Genomic DNA, 21,633 nt, shown 5'->3' with positions numbered 1-21,633 from the left:
TATATATCAAATAGCGCTCTGATTTGGTGATAAGATATGCATAAAAAGACAAACTTAAAAATTGAAGGCTATGTAATGAATATTTAAAAGCATTTTTCCAACACTATTTGAGGCAGCGCAAGCTTTAAAAACTGCTGAGACTGTCTCTCAAAGAATCAGGCTGAAATAAGCAATTAAGAGATAATCAATCTGTAGACACTGTGCTAACCTTTAACCAATTATTCATCCTCAAATAACGCAACACCATTCCCCACTGGGATATGGGTTAGGTTGAAATGAGCAATTACTGGATAAAACCATCTTAAAATACAAAAATAAATAGAGAAATTGCTGGATGATTTGCATTTTGAATATGCTAAGTTCTAAAAAGTTACTTCACTCCATCAAAAAAACAGATGTAACATTAGACTCACCATACAATCTTCTCGTCATAGATGAACTAGAATGTGTAAAGAAGGGGGGGAATGTTAGAAGTTGTCATGTGAGTAATGATGCCATTACGATGCGAGCAACTTACTGCTATAAGAGCTATAACAGACAGGATGTAGTAGAAGGAATCTCGAAAAACTGCCCACCAAGTCAGCATTACCACCTACAGAATACAATAAAATAATTGCTCTACATATCATGTTTTTCAGCATATTAGTACAGGTCTTGTTCTGCTTAAATCTCAAGATGTTTTAATTCATAGAAAAAACATCAATAAGAAAATGATGTTAACAGTGAATGAACAGCTGCAGCAGAAGTCCCTAATGAACACTGGCGCAACCCTTCAAAGATACACACACACACACACACACCTGTCCAGCAAAGATACCGCACACTCCAATGATGCAAAGAATGTTGAAGACAGCTGAGCCAACAATGGTTCCCACCCCCACATCTCCATGGGTGATGAAGACACCTGCACACAAGGAGGCAGTCAATCAGATTCGGTCGTGACACAGACCATCTGCGTTTGTGTGTGTGCATGTACCAATGACTGAAGCAAAAAGCTCAGGCGCAGAGCTGCCAGCAGCCATAAAGGTGGCGCCGGCGACATCTTCACTAAGATGTAGTTTCTACACAAAAAGCGCATATGCTCACATGACAAACAAATTGCCACCATTAAAAAATAATAAGAAAATGCCCCCAAGTACCTCACATATTTTCTCCAGTGACGTCACAAAATACTCGTCGCACGTGATGGCGAGGGCCAGGAACATGTAGAGGGCCTGCGGTCACAGGAAGTAAAATTAAAAATGAAGGGCACTTTACAAATAAAAAAATTAAAATAATGCTTTCACTTATGCTACATTTAACTCATTCACTCCCAGCCATTTTCATCGGAGCAAGGCCCTTCGCTCCCGGCCGTTTTACTGGATTTTGACTGATTTTGCAAGGCCCACAGAAAATTCTGTTCTATTGCTATATAAACATGGAATCCACCAAAAGAAAGATTAGACTCTCTTCTTTCAGCAGAAAGTTCTCTCTTCTTTCAGCAGAAAGTTTATATCTTTTTCCATTCTTTAGAAATCAGCATTAGAAAATAACTTAGTTTGAGCAATTTTCCAATTTGATGAAAAAAACAGAAATTGAGCTTTTTGTGAAAGCATACATTTCAAACATAACTGACTTATACACAGCTATTTTTTGCTTTAGTTACATCCCAAATATCTGAATAATGTTTTCCTTTTACAAAATAAGATAAACAACGAGACAAATACAGCTTTTGATAGCAAAGTAACGATTTATTTACACATAACTGAAAGATGCCGCTGTTCTGGCCGTGACAGCCAGTTAAACTTTTCCTTCATCGCCGTCTGTCTCAAAGATGAATTTTTTTTTGTCTCTACGGGCTCTGCTCGCGAGCAGCACGGACTCAAAGGCATCGTCCGCTGCACTAGTGGTCCCGGTCGTTTTGCTCGGTCGTCCAACGCCTGGCATCCAGGGTGTCCTACTCGGTTGTTCGCCGCCTGGCAACCATTCAGTCGTCTTCTGCCAGCGCCCGGCCGTGCAGCTTGGCTGTTCATTGCTGTTGAATCGGGTTGCGGGTCTTACCAAATGCACGACTGCCCTCCAGTGGCCAGTTTTATTGCTTTAAAATGGATTTTCAGCTTTGTGCTTTGGAGCTAAATTGAATCAGAACCCAGAGATGTCTTTTTTGAAAAAAATGTTATAGACTTATAAATAGGTCTTTGGGACACTGAAACAATTAAAAATAGAACGTATTTATACGTTTTGGGGAGCAAATGAGTTACTGTCGTGCCAGGCGATATGGGCTAAAAGTCATATCCCAATATATTAGGACTGAATATACCGCTGTTCTAGTGATTGAGTCTGGCGACCGTCCCGCGGGTGAAATTCCCAGGGCGGAGCAAGACAGCGGAATGGACCAATTAGCGAAGGGCGGACGTGACGTTGGTAAAGTGACAAGAAACTCTCACAAGAGCGGAGAAGTTTATTCAACATGGCTAGTGCGACTGTTGTCAATGACTTGTGTCGATGTGTTTTTGGTCACTCAAAACTGATTTTACAGCGGATTGGCATATATTTCTCGGCTCTCCCTTTCGCCATCTGTGTTTTGGAGATGACTTCTGAAGCGCAAGAGTGACGTTGCTCGTTAATAACACGTCACGCAAATAATCGAATGTAATTGCACGGATGATTTCGTTCGGCTCGAGAGGCCATTAACTCATTCACTCCCAGCCATTTTCACCGGAGCAAGGCCCTTCGCTCCCGGCCATTTTACTGGATTTTGACTGATTTTGCACGGCCCACAAAAAATTCTGTTCTATTGCTATATAAACATGGAACCCACCAAAAGAAAGATTAGACTCTCTTCTTTCAGCAGAAAAAAAAAGTAAGTTCATACGTTATTTCATTCTTTAGAAATCAGCATTAGAAAATAGCTTAGTTTGAGCATTTTTCCAATTTCTGATGAAAAAAACGGAGAAAATGAGCTTTTTGTAAACGCAAAAATTTCAAACATAATTTTGACTTTAACACGGCTATTTTTTGCTTCAGTGTCATCCCAAACATCTGAATAATGTTTTCCTTTTACAAAATAACATGAACAACCAGCCAAATAGAGCTTTTCATAGCAAAGTAACAATTTATTCACACTTACCTAACTGAGAGATGACGTTTGGTGGCTGCGACAGCGGTTAAACTTTTCCCTCATTGCCGACTGTCTCGTAAAGATGGATTTTTTTTTAAGTCTTTTTTTGTGGTGACCACTGTCTCGTTCACCAGGGGAACTTATGTTCCTGGGGGGGAACTGGTTTGGCCGTGCGCGTTTCCGTGCAGGACCCTCGAGCGTGCGGTGGACATGAGCAGCAAGCTGCGGAGGGGCTCTGCTAGCTTCCCTAATAAAGTTGTACTGTTTGAATTGAGTTGTGGGCTCTTAACAAATGCGCTACTGCCCTCCAGTGGCCAGTTTTATTGCTTTAAAATGGGTTTTGAGGGTTGTTTTTTGTTTTGGCGATAGATCGAAAGCTCTAGATGCTTCTTGTACAAAAAAACGCAAAAGACGTATAAATACGTAATCGGGACACTGAAGCATTTGGAAATAGAACGTATTTATACGGTTCCGGGAGCAAATGAGTTAAGGAGCTGAGTCCCAGACTATTCTTACAGAGTTTGAAAACTACAGGGGGAACAGTCTGGCTGTACCAGGCAAGCGGAAAACACTCAGGTAACTTTAAGATCCGCTCTGAGACCCCCGATTTGGCCAAATTTCAAAACTGTCCTATATGCATGTTTGCTACATCATTGGGAAACTTAAAATCTCAATTTTCTGGGGGAAGAAAAAATTTGAACAGGAGGGCATTTAAAAAAATATATATATATATATGTTAAACCCCTAAACATAAACCCCTTAACCTTAAGTTGAGGTGAGAGCATGAGAGATCGTAATTAAGGACATTATTTTAACGAAAAATTATCACTTACTTACCTTATTTAGATCCAAAAACTCTGTGTAGCATGTATCACCGAGTGTCAAGACACTGCTGTGAAAGGCCACAGCTGGATTTTGTGGGGGATTTTATGGGTGAAACACGGTAATATAACAAAGCTTGCGATGCAGAATTGGCAGACATCAAGGAGTGGTCGAGATTTTCTTTTTCAAAAATATACCCTTTTAAACTTTTTTTCTTTGTTTGGATTGATTATCATCTGAAATGTCTGAGGAAAATGTGACTAACAAAAAAAAAAAAAAATACAATTAAGCAATAGTTATTAGGTAGATATTTTACCGATTTACAGACAATATTTTTTTCCCATTATGATGTAATTTGTTTAAAAGTTTAAAATATGCAAGTGAATACATTTTTTAAGTTTTTTTTTTTCAACTAAATATTAGACATCAATGATTCTAAGCTAAAAATAAAAGACTTCGAATAATATAATTACTTCCCTTTTAATGGCTGGGTTGAAACAAAAGCGGTTGCGCGGTGTCTGTAAACAGGGGTCTCCAGGGTAAAACTGACAAATTAAAAATAGTTCGGGGGCTTAATACGCCATGAAACTGCTATCACAGCATATAGACATATACTATCAAACACAACAGTTCTTATGGCTTAAAATACAGCAGTTTATTTTAAAGAGGGGTGCAAGAGCAGAAGCTGCTTTTTCAGCCTTGTCCGTGTTTTCCCCCATATATGTCATGATTCTAATATTTTCATTGGTATGAGAACAATTGTTCAGTCCAAGTCAAAACCAAATATAACTTTTATTGTATGTATTTCAGCGGAATCAAATGGTTTCCTCAACCGGCTCATGGGGGGGAAAAAAATGTTAAAATCAAATACTGTACAAAAACAAGCGTACCTTCTATGAAATTATACCCTGTAAGGGCCATATTTGAACTATATAGATGTAAACAATATCGTCAAATTCAATGTATGTATATAGCCCAGACCTAATTTAGTGACCACACTGTGAAGACGAGATACCGAACCATGACAGACCGTGAATGACATGGATGCCAAGGCAGATTTTCAAACCTTTTCGGCCAATTTTTCAATTTTTAGAAACATTAAAACCGACATACTGTAAAGGTACTGTTGTATGTATGTACAATGATGGACTTTTCCACCAGTGTCAATTTTCCAGTAAGGATTCACGATTTGCATCCAATTCAGAAAAGAGTATCGGCCCCCAAGGAGAAGTTTGCATGCTCACGCTCTCAAGGGAGTTGAAGGGGGTGCGCAGCAGCCTATTTTGGTGGCTGAGGTATAATTTATAAATTATAGATCAGGTGCAAGGACTCCAGCTTCTGCTGCTGTGCTCTATGCTATCCACAGGGGGCAGCGCAGGCACAGAAGAGTAAAGCTGAGCTGACAGTATGTCAAGGTAAAGTTATTTTAGTGTTGGCAAGTGGAAGTGTAACACACAGCTGCCTTAAATTCAGCTTGAACAGACCTGAGGAGCATAGTACAATGCTCGGAAATAAGAGGTTTTAGTTTTGCTCAAGATTTTGCCTTTTAATGAGAAAAATTTGCACCAAAGTTTAGTCATTACCCATTGAATGAACCGTGGCTACATTCAAATTTTGCTCACAGTTTTGCACGGCTATGTTTTCTTTTCTTTTAACTTCAGAGCCCATCTGTGTTTTCACTGTGTTAAGGGGACATTACTCCTCCGCTTCTCTGGTTAAGTGCTCAAGCATGCAGTAAGAGCGAGGTAGCACACATTACACCTCCACTGCCGTTTAAAATGTGCTCTTATTGCTGTCAAGGCCGAGCACATAATAGGTCAAATGACAGGATTGCCTACACAGTCATGCCATGTCCTATAGTACAGTAGTTCCAGTTTACTTTGCACACCAATTTAGAATTATACACAGTGTGCTTTGCGAGAACAGAACTAAATAGGAGCAAAAAAAAAAATTAAAAAATTGTCATTTATGATAATAATTCATCTTTGTTCAGAAATGTCAGCAATGTGTAGTGAAAAGCTGAACAAATCAATGCTCTTCTACTAGAAAGCACAAGGTAACCAGTGTATGGTTTCCTTACAGGCTTACACTACAATGGTCATCCACCTGTCACAATTTACTTTGATCCGATCTAAAGAAGCCCACATTATAGGTTAGGGGTGTGACAAAATATCGAAATGGTGATTTATCGTGATACTTTGTATCCCAAAAGGTTATCGATATCCTCCTGTCAAGAATCGAGATATCGTTTTTAAAAAGTTGTCAATGTTTTAAAAAAAATGAATAAATAAATAAAAAGAACCATCCAATTGCTACCAAAATCTTCCACCATAATAGTGTCTTAGTTAACTCTAAGGCTGCCATTGACGGTGCTCGACGCCCAATCCATTTAGACTGGGCCAGAGCATTCACAGTCATTCGGTCCGATTTTCGGGGCATTTACAGGTCACTTGCTGTTCATTTTAGGGCATTTACAGGTCGTTTCCTATTGAGTTTGAGTCACTGCCTATTTATTTGGGTGATTCCCAGGTCTCTCCCTGTTCTCCAACTCAAAATAAACAGGAAATGACCCATAAAATACCCCAAAATCAACAGGAAGTAACTGGAAATCAAGAGGTAAATGACCTTAAATGGCCTAAAATTACCTCATTGCTTGGCATTGGCTGCCACCGACGGCCATAGACGTTCAAATCCATTTGAAGTGGGAGGGATGGCAGCGAATGAACGAATGTGGGAGGGATTCGTTCATTCGCTGCCACCCTCCCAGTTCAAATGGATTGGACGTCTACTAGTGATAAACACACAGCCGAAGAATGAAAATGTTTTTCCTGTTTATAAGTTGCTTGTAGAATATCCTAGAATGATTTCCTGACCTATGTATTGATAATCGTTGTATCGCCAAATCATCAGATCATCGTTATCCTGAGCTTTGTATCGCAAATCGTATCGTGAGGTACCAAGAGGTTCCCACTCCTATTATAGGCTGTTCAAATAGACAAGATAATTATTTTAGTATACATAGATTTTGGACCATTATTTAAAATGCAGCTCTGCCAGATTTTTTACATAAAAGATTAGCTTAAAACTTAGTTTAAAATGTTGGTAAATTCAACAACTGCTAAAGATATTTCATAATTTGTCAAAATAATAAATAATACTGTCTAGGCAGTTCTAATTTACAGAAGACACCACATACCGCAATTTTCGGACTATAAGGCGCAACTGACTATAAGCCTGCACCCATAAAATTTGACACGAAAATGGCAGTTGTTCATAGATAAGCCGCACTGGACTATAAGCCGCAGCTTTCCTCACAGTAAGACGGGATATTTACACCAAAAGATATTAACCGGTAACAATTTGACAGTGGCATCATAAGACTGTCTTTGACCAAATGAACCACCATGAACATGAGCAGTGTGGCCAAATGAAGCTTATTGAAGCAATGAAGCTTTGCAGCTAATTAGCTAATTTGCAGCTAAGCATAATTTGCAGCTAAGCAAATTAGCTAATTTGCAGCTAAGCATAATTTGCAGCTAAGCAAATTAGCTAATTTGCAGCTAATTAGCTTCATTGCTTCAAGAAGCTTCATTTGGCCTCACTGCTCCCTTGGGGGAGACAGTCAACCTCTGCTGTCACCTGCTGTCAACAGTGTTGTCATCCAACATGCCTCCTAGGATGCATTGCAATGCTAAAGATGGAAATGACAATAAAAACTCATGTTCTGTACTAATTATTTCTTCAGTTACTGTTCCGATTGTTTCATTAATTGCTATCTATGGTATTTGGTAACACTTTGACAGTGACGCCATAAAGCGTCATAAGAACATCATACTTATGACATGAGTGTTATGAGAATTAATGAGTGCTTATAACATTATGTAATTTAGTGTTATCTGGAAAATTATCTCACTTTTGAATGGGTGCAAAATATCCAAGTTGGACATAGAGTTAGTGACATAATTTGCCGGATGATACTTAATGATATCGGTCATAAGCATTCATTAATGCTCATGGTAGTGTCATGTCATAATTATGACGGTCTTATGGCAGTCTTATGACACCACCATCAAATAAAGTGTTACCTATTAACCTAAATAAAACAAATAAGACGCCGGATTCAGAATGAGGGGAAAAAAAGTAGATCATATTTTGAAAATTATGGAAAATGACGAATGATCTAATTATTCTTATTGAATTTTGTTTTTTTATATAAAGAATATACACATGACTTAAAGCTATTGTGCATTTCTTACAAACTACAAAAATGTGTAAACTAACATGCATTTCATTCTTAAATCCACTAAAATAGAAAACTTAACAGTGCATGACGGTTTAGTGAACAAATTCCAACCATATTGTATTAAAATTGTAACTGTTCAAACTGTTCATAAAAAAATAAATAAATAAATTAAAAAAATTGGGTCCCGTTGTTCAAAATCCATATATAGAACATGACAGCAGTAATAACCCAAAACTGTCTCATCTTTATTTTCAAGTGTCTGAGCAAGATTATGATTCACACCAACGTTAAAAACACAACCACCATTTGAGAATTACTTTAAATACTTAATGAATATTTGGGATGACTTCATTTCCAACACTCCAGAATGCTGAATTAATATTTGATAGCTCTTGCTTGCACGCTGTACATTAGCAGTATATGCAATTTATGACCTGCATCATTGGATTTGAGTGAGTGCTTCAAAATGATTACAACACATTTTCAACCAACTGCTTGAACATATGCTGCCAAAAACATTGATCACTGTTTTCTACAAGCTTCATTTGTCAAACCTGCAATAACTGAAACTGGTTTTTCCTCAAGAACCCAAAAGGTTGATTTCGCTTCGAGTGATGCACGAAAAAAAAAACTACAAAGAGTTGGTCTCTTACCGCCGCAATGTGCAGCAGGATGGCACCGCTCTTTCGTTCGTTGTTGGTGAAAAGGTCATCGGGGAACTCGTGTATTGCTGGAGAGAGAGGAAATGTCACGGTCAACAAACGACATCGGCGGCGTGACAGCGGGGCACGTGTCCGCTGCCACCATCATCACCCTGCTACTTTATCCCTTCCACTACTGCACTTAAAACTTGCCACCTTCTTGATTTTTTCTTCAAGTTGGTAGCACTTGCAGAAAATATTTTGACACAAATGTAGATGTTAGTCAAACACATAAGTAAATAAAAAATGCAAGGTTTCTACAGTATGTGTGTTTATAAAGTAGGAAAAAATGTTTCCAAAAATCTAGGTCGTATTAGTGTCCATGCACACAGTATTATCTTTGCAAATACCTTCCATAAATCTTCAATAAGTGAAAAAGCAAGCCTGTTTGATTACTTCTTGGTTTACCAGAGGGTCAGGATTGATGCGTTGTGATTACAGAGTAAAAATAAAGGCACGTTTTGGGCCGTAGTCACATATGGACTCATGAAGTGGAACAGCACTCACCTGAGACTTCACATTGCATCTGTCCTAATCTCACTGTTGTGTGTTTACATAAACAGTATATTTCATACTCTGTGCACACATGAAGAGGCACAGTATTTGTAACACTGCATCAAACGTAACATGTCCTCATATCAGACTTGGTCATCTGTATGCTTCTTGAATGCCCCATTGCTTTTTATTTGACAACACTGCCACATTGCAACTTTCTGTATGGCACCAAATGGAAGAAAGCCCGGAAGGTAAATGAGTGATTATAATAATGTACTACAAATAAATCTGTCTGTTAATATTAAGTTGATTCTGCTCTTAAATGTCCATGGCGGAAAACACTCAGGTGACTTGAAGTTCCACTCTGAGACCCCCAATTTGGCCAAATTTCAAAATTGTCCGATATGCACGTGTGATACATCATTGGAAAGCTTCAAATCTCAATTTTCTGGGGGAACAAAAATTTTGAACTGGAGGGCATTTAAAAAAAAAACAATTTTGTAAACAGCAAAACCCTAACTGGAGGTGAGAGCAGAATTACAGACGCCATGACTTTAACGAGATATTATCGCGTACTTACCTGGTTTCGGTCCAAAAACTCCGTGTAGCAAGTATCACTGAGTGTCAAGACACAGCTGTGAATGGCCACAGCCGGATTTTTGGGGGGATTTTATGGGTGAAACATGGTAATATAACAAGGGTCGCGATGCAGAAATCGCAGACATCAAGGAGTGGTCCAGCTTTTCATTTTCATATTCTTACCCTTTCAAATATGGGGGGGGGGGGGGCCTGGGGGGGGGGGGGGGGGGACGTAACGAAAAAATACAATTAAGCGATAGTTATGAGTAGGGCTGCAGTTATCGAATATTTTAGTAATCGAGTAATCAACTGAAAATTCTATCGATTAATCGAGTAATCGGATAAAACTTTTTTTTTTTAGGTAAAGAGCAATTATAAATATACATGAGAAAGACATTTAATCCAATATCTAACCATTTTCAGTCAATCAATGTCTTTATTTTCGCTGTACATTGTTGAAAACAGCCAACAATTGCGTCTAAGATGGGACTAGAAAAAAAAAAAAATCACTGCTTTCACTCAAAAAACTTCTAGATCTTATAAAAAAAACAAAAACAAACATTTCTTACCTAAAAATGTAATTACGCTTGATAACACACATCACTTGAAAGCTACGTGTTTTTCCCCACGTGTTTCAATTTAATTTCCATTTGTGTCAAGCTATTTTTAGGTTCTAGTTAAGTTATAAATTAGTCTAAACTGTAAGTACTGATAGGATTTTAAGTTTTTGCAGTGTTCAAAATAAATGCATGATACCTGCTGTGTTGGAGCACATTAGGGACCAGTGCTACTTGGTGTTTTATTCAGCAATGACTACTGAGCTAAAAGTGACAGTTAGCTTTATTATGTTTTAATTTTACACCCTCACTACTCTACAGCGCTGTGTTTTTACCGATTAAATAAAGCCTGTATGTAAGACACGTTAGCCACGCATCGACAGTGGTCATAATCAATAGAAACCTAGCCCTCCGAAGGACTAACGTTACGTGAGTGAGTGACAGTAACGTTATATTTATTAGCGATGAGAAGTCTACTGCTTAAAGATGGCGGCTGTTTACTAACGCTGCCCAGACGCGGCTGAGTCTGTCATTTCGCATCTAGTCCTAAATGCATGTGATATCTATGAGACGCATCGGACACTACCCGCTACTAGCATCGTGCGGGCGTAGTTTTTAGCAACGTCGGCGTAGTTTGTAGCGGCTGTCGGCTGCGGTAAGTTTTTTTTGTTTTGTTTTTTTATTGCTTCTTCCTCTACGCACGTGACATCAGCGCGTTGTCCCACATTAAAAGTAGTGCACTTTGAGATTTGTTTTTCAAATGTAAAGTGCGTTATAAATCAAATGTATTATTATTATTATTAAAAATGATAGACATTTTAAATAATAAATATAATTACTTCCCTTCTTTTCATGGCTGGGTTGAAACAAAAGCGGTTGCGCGACGTCTGTAAATGGGGGTTTCGAGGGTAAAATGGACAAATTAAAAATAGTTTGGGGGCGTAATGCGCCATGAATCTGCTATGGAAGCATATAGACATATTGTTCTATCAAACACAAGTTTTTTTGGCTTAAAATACAGCAGTTTATTTTGAAGAGGGGTGCAGGAGCAGGAACTGCTTTTTCAGTCTTGTCTGTTTTCCGCCCCATGCTATATCGAGTCCAGTAGAACATTTCTTACACTCACTCGGCTCCAAGAGATACTGCTTGTGTTTTTGCATCATGGTAAACTGTGGCTTTGAACATTGAACACCTAAGTGCCTTTTAACAATCCTATCCTAGCAGAAGCATGCTTTTCGTCACGCCAAAGTTGAGTGTTTTAGTTTTCACAGGATTTAGAGAGTGTATTTCAGCCTTTAAAGAGAAGACGTAGTATAAATGACCTTCATGAGAAAGATGGTTGCTCAAAGAATTAGAACTATGAGAAAATAATGTTCACAGAAAATGATAGCACATTTCTGATACAAATGCGATGTCAGTCACGCTTCATGCATCCAGCCCATAAACACTGACACACTAAATAAGACTATTAGGCACACGGTTTTCATAGTTTCTGTCCAATATGTCGCCATCTTCCTCCTCTCTACATCTGAAACTCAAACTGCACTATAAGAACAAAGATTTCGGATGCCTATCCGCAAAAAAATAAAAATATTTTTCTTCCTCCAAGAGTTCAATTCTTACTATCTAATGTAGGTGCTGAATTAACGGAAATACCAACACAGTGATTACCGATACTTCAATAAAAGCTTAAACAAACTTACTCACGACACTATATACTGGAGTTATGCAGTAAAACACATTTTCCCACAAGCAAATACTCTGAATAGAGTCATCGGATCAATAATTCAAGCGAGAATTAAGTTCTATAGTTGCACGTCACACCGCCTCTCACAACAAATAGTTTAGTGAGTGGCTATTTACAGTGTGTGACTGCATAGGTGTTTTCAGGTCAGCTTTGGTCATCTCCAAGTCCACACTGACACCAAACCAGACAGCGTGCACCGGACAAACACGCAGCAGCTTTCCCCACTCAAGGACAGATGAGCACGAGAGGACGGGGATGACTTCAGCGACAAATCTCAAATGACGCCTTTAAATAGGCCCACACCGACAGTGTTTGGACAGTTAAAGTCACTTTGCCATGGAAAATAAGTGGTTGGCAGGATAAAAAAAAAAAATCACATTTCAAAGGGCAGATATCTTAATTGGAATATGTTAATTACACCCACACTTTTAAGTCAAAAACATGCATTCCTATGCCTGGATGTCAAAACAATTACAGAAAATATTCATAAAGCAACATTGTTAGGATAAAATATATGTACACCGATATGTATACATATATCAGTGTAATTTGAGGAAAAACTACATTTACACGAAGCTGAAACAACCACATAAATAAGCCACAAAATCGGAAATGAAAGTGATGACCAGCATAAGGCGAGAAGGCCAGAAAAAAATATATATAAAAGTCTTCTTGAGAAGCTAAGCTACAAATCTAAAAATAACCCTCAGATTCTCTGTTTGGACGTCTTTCTGGGCTGCTTATGCAAGAAATAACTTTTCTGTCTGCGCAATCCACTCCATCCCCCCATCGGCTCCCTTTATCAGCTCATTAGAAGACCACACAGACTGCTCACAAGAAGTTTGAGGATTTTATGAAACAGCTCTGCAGTACAACTATATTGGGAAGGGTATTGTACCTCCTATTGTCTTCTAAGTTCCTTGAAATACTTTGTCCCAGGCTAAAAGGGGTTTAAAAAGAGGTTTAAATCATATTTATCTAATAGGTACCAGTTTGTCAATATAAACCAGCAATCATCACCGTACTCTGGAGTCAGTTATGTTGTGCCACAAGGGTCAGTCCTCGGGCCCATCTTGTTTACGCTGAATATGCTTCCTTTATGTAATATCATCAGAAAACATAGCATTAACTTTCATTTTTACGCCGACGACACACAACTGTATTTATCAATTAAACCTGAGCAGATCAGGCAAGTGGATAAACTGAGCGCCTGCGTCCGAGATACAGTATAAATACCTAATTATCTTCTACTTAACACTGAAAAGACAGAAGTCCTTATAATAGGCCCAAAAAGTGTGAGAGACCCTTTAACTGCCCAGATAGTCACTCTGGACAATGTAAGTGTAGCCTCCAGCACCACAGTTAAAAACCTAGGAGTTCTATTTGACCCACACTTCTCATTTAAAGCTCATATTAAACAAACCTGCAGAACGGCCTTTTTTCACCTGCGCAACATAGCCAAAATTAGAAATATTTTGTTTAAAAACGATGCAGAAAAATTCTCGCATTCGTTACATCTAGATTGGATTACTGTAACTCCCTACTTGCAGCTTCTCCTATAAGTTCTCTAATAGGTCTTCAGCTAGTCCAGAACACAGCAGCAAGACCTTTAACTGGAACTAATAGAAGAGAGCATATCACCCCTGTGCTCCAGGCCCTTCACTGGCTTCCAGTCAAGTTTACAATTAAATTTAAAATCCTCCTTCTTATATTTAAGACCATTAACGGGTTGGGGCCATCTTATCTCACCGATGTTCTGGTTCCATACCGCCCCAACGTAACACTCCGTTCTCAGAATGCAGGTCTACTGGTAGTTCCCAGGGTTTCTAAAAGTAAGCTAGACCCTTTAGCCACCAAGCTCCTTTTTTATGGAATCAGCTTCCAGCTAGTATTAAAGAAGCCGAGACAGTCTGCACATTTAAGATTAGACTAAAAACGTTCCTGTTCGACAAAGCTTATGGTCAGGCTAGTTGAAATCGGACTAGACTCACAGTTCAGTCTAAGCTGGACTAGAAGCTATAATGCTGGGGGAGGTACAGCCACTGAGTCCTATCTCCTTTTTCTTTTTCTATTTTCTAATTTTAATATCTGGTCGACTGGTCTCTTCATCACTAGTCACCTGGTGTCTCCTTTCCCCCCTCCCCGGAGGGGAGTGGCTATTTTTCAGCTGCAGCCTCCTGACTATCCGGACCACTGGCTGGATGGACGTCCTCAACCCCCCCCCCCCCCCCTCATCTGGCTAGATGGACCTCTCCTTATTCCCTTACTCTATTGCATCTTTACAAACTTTAACTCCGTCTGCCAATTCCCATTAGCAGTCCTGGTGCATCCTGTCTATCCGTCCTGGGAGTGGTACTCCCCAAGGTTTCTCATTTCTCCCAAATAGTTTTGGTGTTTTTCCTTGCCGACATGGAGGGTCAAAGGATGGGGAATGCCCAGGACTTGACCTTTATTTATTTCATCTCTATTTCATCTGCTGTTTCTGACTGTGTATCATATTGCCTCTGCAAAGCCCTTTGAGACAACCTTGTTGTGATATAGGGCTATACAAATAAAACTGAATTGAATTAAAAGTAACAGTGTTGAAGGAGAATGTTGATAAAGCCTAATAAAGTCAAAGTAATTGGAAACCTAGGGTGAACGATTCCGACATTTTCCAAACGCAATCAAAATGTCATATCTACCCTTACAATTAAATAGGCACCGATACAGACACCAGTATTGGCCGATCCAGCACTAAAATGATGCTATTGGTATCGGCGAGTACCAACAAATAGGGCACCGATACCAGTTACCGGTCCAGTATTATAACACTTGACTGCAGCCTTCTTTCGCCTGATGCTCACTACGGTCCGCGTTGTGTGATCACGCGTGATCACTTTGAATGCCAAGCAGCTATCTATCACTATTGACCTGCTCCAGACCAATGAGAGCAGGCCAATAGCCACTCCAAACCAATGCCGGGGCAGCTTTTTCATATGGAGAACAAATACTAAGAGGAAAATGTCGGCGGTCTGGAAATATTTCAGCATAGAATTTCCGTCGAGTACAATGGCTGCATACAAGATTTCCGGCTTGAAAGTTTCGAGACGTGGCGTTAAATCGGCCGGTTTTGATACCTCGAACCTGATAAAACATTTGAAGACGAAACATGCGAACGAACACAAAGAGTTTGAGGCTGCAACAGCAGGACTACTATCCAGAGGAAGGGAGCTGGACCGGAGCAACAATGCCTGGTCAGTTCACTTTGTCTACTTTTATTGTCTTTTACTGAAAGAAATGCCACAGTAATTTCAGACTGGTTTCAATCAAAGTGCTGTAGAAGTAAGCAAAGTAAGCTAAGCGGCTAAGTGTGTGTTGCTGCTGGTGCACAAAGAGGGAGGCTAATAGAGAGACAGGATGCTGTGGTCAATTATTATTATTTAAAATTTCATAAAAGTTTCACTGTTTAGCCTTTGATAGCCAAAACTAAGGGTTTAAAAAATGTCATTGTATTTTTACTTTCTTACTGTTCGTCTAGTATTATACATGTTTTAATTTCCCGAATTTAGCATTTTTTGGCCTTTGAGAACCAAAGGTTGTTTTTTTTAACTATTGTCACCCATATCATGTATGCAATAAAATGTTCTACTGGATTCTCTTTTTCCTGTTTCACAACGGTAGGCAGCAGCCGGACAAAGCCACGATAGCAATGATTTCACATCCAAGTATGTAGCTCTATATTTATACTTTTCAAATGAAGCCAGGTATCGGGCGATACTGCACAGCCAGGTATCGGGGCCAAAAAAATGGTATCTGTGCAACACTACTTACAATGACTCAGCAATGGTTGGGATGCAAGAGTCAAATATTGTCTTTTTGCAAAGAAACCCAGTTTTGAATGAGTCTGGCAAAGAGGTATTACCGTATTTTTCTGACTATAAGTCACAGGTTTTTTTTGTCCCCCGACCTCTCTCTCTCTCTCTCTCTCCATAGTTTGGCAGGGGGTGCGACATACTCAGGAGAGACTGTGTGAAATTATTAACACATTATTATATCATTTCACATGATATTTTGATGTTTTGGAGTGACATTGATGTTTTGGTAAACTTGTTAGCATGTTTTTCATTCTATAGTTATCTGAATAACTTAATAGCTATGTTAAATTAACATACCGGCCACGTTCGTATTTCGTTGTTCATGCATTATGTAACATCATACCGTACACTTACTCAGCATGTTGTTCTCTATTGTATTTTCATTTTAAATTGCCTTTCAAGATGACATATCTGTTCTATGTGTTTGATTTTATCAAGTAAATTTACCCCAAAAATGCGACATATATAAGTCGCACCGGAGTATATTTTTTTTCCCTCTTCATTGCGCATTTTTGGGCTGGTGCGACGTATACTCAGGTGCGACTTATTGTCAAAAAAAATACGGTACATTTTTTAAAATTTATTTTCTGTCCTTTTCTGAACAATAGACCAAAGCTAAAAGGTTGCATGGAATAAAAATGTGGGATGTGACTGCAATAAAAACAAATCCTCCCAACCATCAACACTCATTTCTTCAGAATTTTGGAATATTGCAGACAATGGAGGCATTACATAATAGTTTGGCCTCTCGTGACGTTTGTTCCACCAGACTGTTCACACTGCAGTCAAATCTTACATACAGTTTGAGACAAACATAAAACTCATAATGTTTCTAACAACCTCTTCATCACAAAGCTAACTGATCTACAGGATGACACTGGACCTGTACACCAGAAAGTAGCAACTGAATGATTTCGATTCATTATTGGCCTATTAAAATAATTAGCTGCCTTAGCTGCTTTTGTCGAAATGCAATCTATGGCTGTCGACTACAAAGCATGCACGCATGCACACCATTTTCCTCTTCTCTTGGTGGGTCAATACATCCACATGCTTATGTCACATGTGGAACAATGCTCACATGTTCATTTAAGCACTAAAAGACATACCATTCCACACGAACACACATACGCGCATAGTTAAGCATGAAGTCCTACTAGGTGGCATTTGTGTATGATCGGTGAACATGTGTTTAAATTGTTGGACCAGAAGATTCATTGTTGTGAAATGACATGTTCTAATGTGTTGGAAAAACAATGTAGGCATGTGCAACAAAACAGTTTATTTATTTTTACAATTTTTCTGAAGTTCAATATTAACACAAATATAGCTTTAATGGACATGTCAAAGTGTGTGCTTCTCACTCATCTCTGTATTCCAACAATTTTTAAAATCCATTACATGCCACCTCTCCAGCTTTTCCATGGTGAAAACCCAGAACGCAGTTCTCCACATTTGCAGTGTTGCCAAATTGTTTTGTTTCACATAACATGTTCGTTTCATCACACCAAGGCGCTCTTTATCAAGTGCGCCACATGAAATTGGCTGCCCAAAGCTGATGCGATATGGCGATTCTTTACACCAGATGTTCCAAACCAGTTTTAACATTAGCCGAGATCTAAACAGCCTCTGAGGTTGCAACAAAATGCTACGCACGTGCCAGAACTGTCAGGAACGCAGTTCCGGTTCAAGATTCAGGGCCTGAAAGCTGTTCCGGTACACATTGCTTTGATTCCGAAAATATGGGGCAATTGTCAAAACGCTATGTTAAAAAAAAAAAAAAAAAAAAAAAAAAAAAAAAAAAAAAAATTGCTAAGCTCTCACACATGAATTTGATCTCCAAGAAGAAAACAATCTAGCAACATCAGATTTACATACACAAGTGTTAACAGCAAGCATAATAAAGTGCTTGTGTAGCTTGACATGTGATCAGCAAAGATAGTTAGCTGTGATTGGGGAAAAAAAAAGGTTGAATTAGTGAGGGGAAAAAAGGGCAATGCAACATATATGGATCAAATCTTTAAGAGCAACGAAAGAGTTGAGGAGGCTTATTTTTTCATATTAATTTCATTTGCTCTGATGGGGAGGTTCAGAACATCTTAGCTGTCGATGTGCACTTTGGACTTAGATTTGTTCATTTATGTTAGGCTATTTACCGGTATTCATTTCCTTATGATTTAAAAAAGTCAATGTTTGCGCGATCTTCAAAATATCTTCCATTTCACTCTGCATAATAGAAGTCATTTGTACTTATTTTTCTGAATGTATGTTACTTACAGGGTGACCCAAAAAAAAAGTTTACACTGCCATAATACAACTTAAATGCCATGTTTATTCATCTTAGAATTAGAATTTAATCACAAATTAGACATTATTGTAAAGAACATGTACAGTACACTCTATTTTTCAATGTGTCCTCCCTTAAGTGTCACAACAGCCTCCAGGCGCCTGCGGAACGCTTGACAGGTCTTCTTTATGTAGGATGCTGTCATCTTTTCCCAAGATCTAACAATGGACCTCTCCAAGGCTGCCACAGAAGTTTGTGGCTTCTTACAGGCACTGTCCTCCACAGTTGCCCATATGCTATAATCCAGGGGATTGAGATCTGGACTCTGGGGTGGCCACATATCACCTTGTCAATCAACTTTTTGGTCCGCACAGATCGGCACTTCCAGACCCAGATTTTCGTGAGGCTGTTCCAGTATCTTTCAGCTTCTTTTTAACTTTGTAGACTGCACATCTGGATATTCTCAGATTTGCTGCAATCTCAGTAGGTGTCAGACCGGCACGCAGCAATTCAGGTACAGCTAAAGTTTTCTTCATTTTCAGCAGAAGCACAGGAATTGTAGAGACGAGAGATTACCAGCTGCATTGAGTGACCTTAATGAATCACTTAAGCATGACAACCTATTTAGATATGTTTCAATGGCTTTTAAACAAGCAGTCAATTGAGTGTAAACTTTTTTTTTGGGTCATCCTGTATATTACCTTTATTATTAAAAAATAATAATAAATAAATGTTTACATTAATTTTAATATACATCCTATGTTCTTAAGTAGTTAAAATTGAGATTTGGCATTTAGTATGTGAGGAAATGAGGGAAAATAAAAATTAGGAGATGAAGGTTGGGGTTATTGCTGTTTTTGTTAATTTTTATTTCGCAATCATTGAAAAAATATAATTTTGAATGAAAATCAGTTTTTGTATGTATTATAGAAATAACTGTGCTAAAACAGTTCTTTGCATTTCAGTATTTCAAATGGTTTGACCCCCCCTTCTGTCCCCCCACACACAAAAAAAAAAAAGGAAAAAAAATGAAAGAAAATAAATAAATAAATACAATTTATGGCTCCTTTGCGACCTTCAGGTCGGGTAGTTCCGGCAAGAAATTCTAGCCACTTTCACCCCTGTTTAACACTGAAATTAACTTTGATTTTGTATGCATCACGTTTAGCAAACTGTTCTCAGCAACAAGGTTAACAGTGTGAACAGACAATTTTATTGAAATTTTAATGACTTGTAAAATAGGTCGTAACATAACTGTCCAAACTAGCACATCTTGAACGCTGAGGGAGCCACAATGTAAATGCAGGAAGCCAGTAATCACACAAAAATTGACTAGCCTTCACTGTAGAGCCTCACACTGTACTGAAGGTATTGCGTTCAAGAAGGAGCATCAATACAAAGGCACTTAAGATGAATGTCAAATCAGCAGCAGCACCTAGCGCAGTCTCTACCAATAAGGATAAGGAAAGGGAAGTCAAGTGTTATCTATGCAGCACAGTTAAAATGGAGCCTCAGTAGTTGCGCTCGCTCAGCACATAAACACGCCTACAGAGATCCCTCTCATCCCATCTAGCCTGCATCCATTTACACCTAGCGCTTCCCTCTCAAGGCGTAGCCCTCTTTGCCAGCCATGGTCCACTGTGGCGTCAACACAGGGGATTACATGTTTATTTGGCTTGCATTGGGATGCAGTGGATTTTTAGTGTTTGCCCACTGGACATCTACTCCGCAAAATATGTCAAGTGATTATAAACGGTACTTGTACTCTTAGTAAATGAAAATTCATACTCATTTTGGGCACTCTCATGAGATCGTCTACGCTACCACTAAGAAGTACATTTGCATTGCCCTAGTCACATAAGAGTCGCAATGGCTTCACAAGTAGGGATGTCCCGATCACATATTTTTGCACCAGAGTCAAAGTCACCTGATTTTGAGAATCTGCCGTTAAAAAGTCTAGAACTAATCCCGAAAAAAAAAGTTTTAAAAATATGAAACTGTAAATTTTAAGCTCGGAAACAATTTTACTATTTACTTATCAATTTTTACTGACGCACGGTCACCAGCAGATGTCAGTAATGCACAATTTCAGGTATGAGATTAGTTCAGTTTTGTGAGTACATAATGAGTTATTTTGGGAGAAACAGCTGTAGTTTTTAAACCCTACGTAGGTTCTAGTGCTGATTAATAGAAAACAGGAAAATATATGGCGGAAAACAAAGACAAGGCTGAAAATGCAGTTTCTGCTCTTGCACTCCTCTTTAAAAGAAACTGCTGTATTTTAAGCTAAAACAACTGTTGTGTTTGCTAGGACAATATGTTTATATGCCGCCATAGCAGATTCATGGCACATTAAGCCCCCGAAATATTTTTGTCTGTTTTACCCTGGAAACCCCCATTTACAGACGTCGCGCAACCGCTTTTGTTTAAACCCTGCCATAAAACGAAAGTAATTCAATTCATTATTCAAAATGTCATTTTTAGCTTAGAATCATTAATTGATAATAACATATTTTATATCTATCTGTATCTAATATTTCGTTAAAAAAAAAAAAAAAAAACGACTTTACAAAATAATTCACTCGCATATTTTAAAGTTTTAAACAAATTACGTCACAATGAAAAAAATGGTGTCTGTAAAAAAAAAGTCTCGGATATCTACCTCATAACTAAAGCTTAATTGTATTTTTTAATTTCTCCGATATTTTAGACGATAAATAATCGATCCAAACTAAAAAATTGAAACAAAAACGTTTAAAAGGGTAAATATATGAAAATGAAAATCTGGATCTCTCCTTGAAGTCTGCGATTTCTGCATCGCGATCCTTGTTATATTACCATGTTTCACCCATAAAATTCCCCCCAAAATCCAGCTGTGGCCTTTCAGAGCAGTGTCTTGACACTCGGTGATACATGGAGTTTTTGGATCAAAAAGAGGTAAGTACACGATAATATCTTGTTCAAATCATGGCCTCTTTAATTGTGCTCTCACCTCCAGTTAAGGTTTTGCCCTTTTTTTTTTTTTTTTAAAACGCCCTCCTGTTCAAAATTTTTCATCCCCCAGAAAATTTAGATTGTAACCTTTCCAATGATGTATCACACATGCATGTAGGAAAATTTTGAAATTTGGGGTCTCAGAGTGGAAGTCACCTGAGTATTTTCCGCCATAGATGTATATGTTTTTTTTTTAATTTGGTATACAGTAATTCATGTGTATCACAACTAACTGGTTCTCAAAGGGCCAC

At 38.5% G+C, this 21,633-nt stretch overlaps 1 protein-coding gene across 3 annotated transcripts in view; it reads right to left on the bottom strand.

Annotated features, from left to right (window-relative positions):
- Window positions 1–21,633, bottom strand: part of slc24a4b (solute carrier family 24 member 4b) — a 63,341-nt gene that overhangs the window by 20,237 nt on the left and 21,471 nt on the right. For all 3 annotated transcript variants that reach the window (XM_057822805.1, XM_057822804.1, XM_057822806.1), the window contains exons 3-8: window positions 8,819–8,895; window positions 1,140–1,214; window positions 977–1,061; window positions 801–904; window positions 518–592; window positions 414–439 (exon numbers count right to left, since the gene is read on the bottom strand). In XM_057822805.1, the coding sequence (XP_057678788.1) occupies window positions 414–439; window positions 518–592; window positions 801–904; window positions 977–1,061; window positions 1,140–1,214; window positions 8,819–8,895 (442 nt within the window). The remainder of the gene's footprint in view (window positions 1–413; window positions 440–517; window positions 593–800; window positions 905–976; window positions 1,062–1,139; window positions 1,215–8,818; window positions 8,896–21,633) is intronic.

This window comes from Corythoichthys intestinalis, chromosome 19 (assembly GCF_030265065.1).
Source record: "Corythoichthys intestinalis isolate RoL2023-P3 chromosome 19, ASM3026506v1, whole genome shotgun sequence".
Classification (NCBI taxonomy): domain Eukaryota; kingdom Metazoa; phylum Chordata; class Actinopteri; order Syngnathiformes; family Syngnathidae; genus Corythoichthys; species Corythoichthys intestinalis.
The sequence above is the reverse complement of the archived record's forward strand: the minus strand, read 5'-3'. Positions and strand labels throughout refer to the sequence as shown.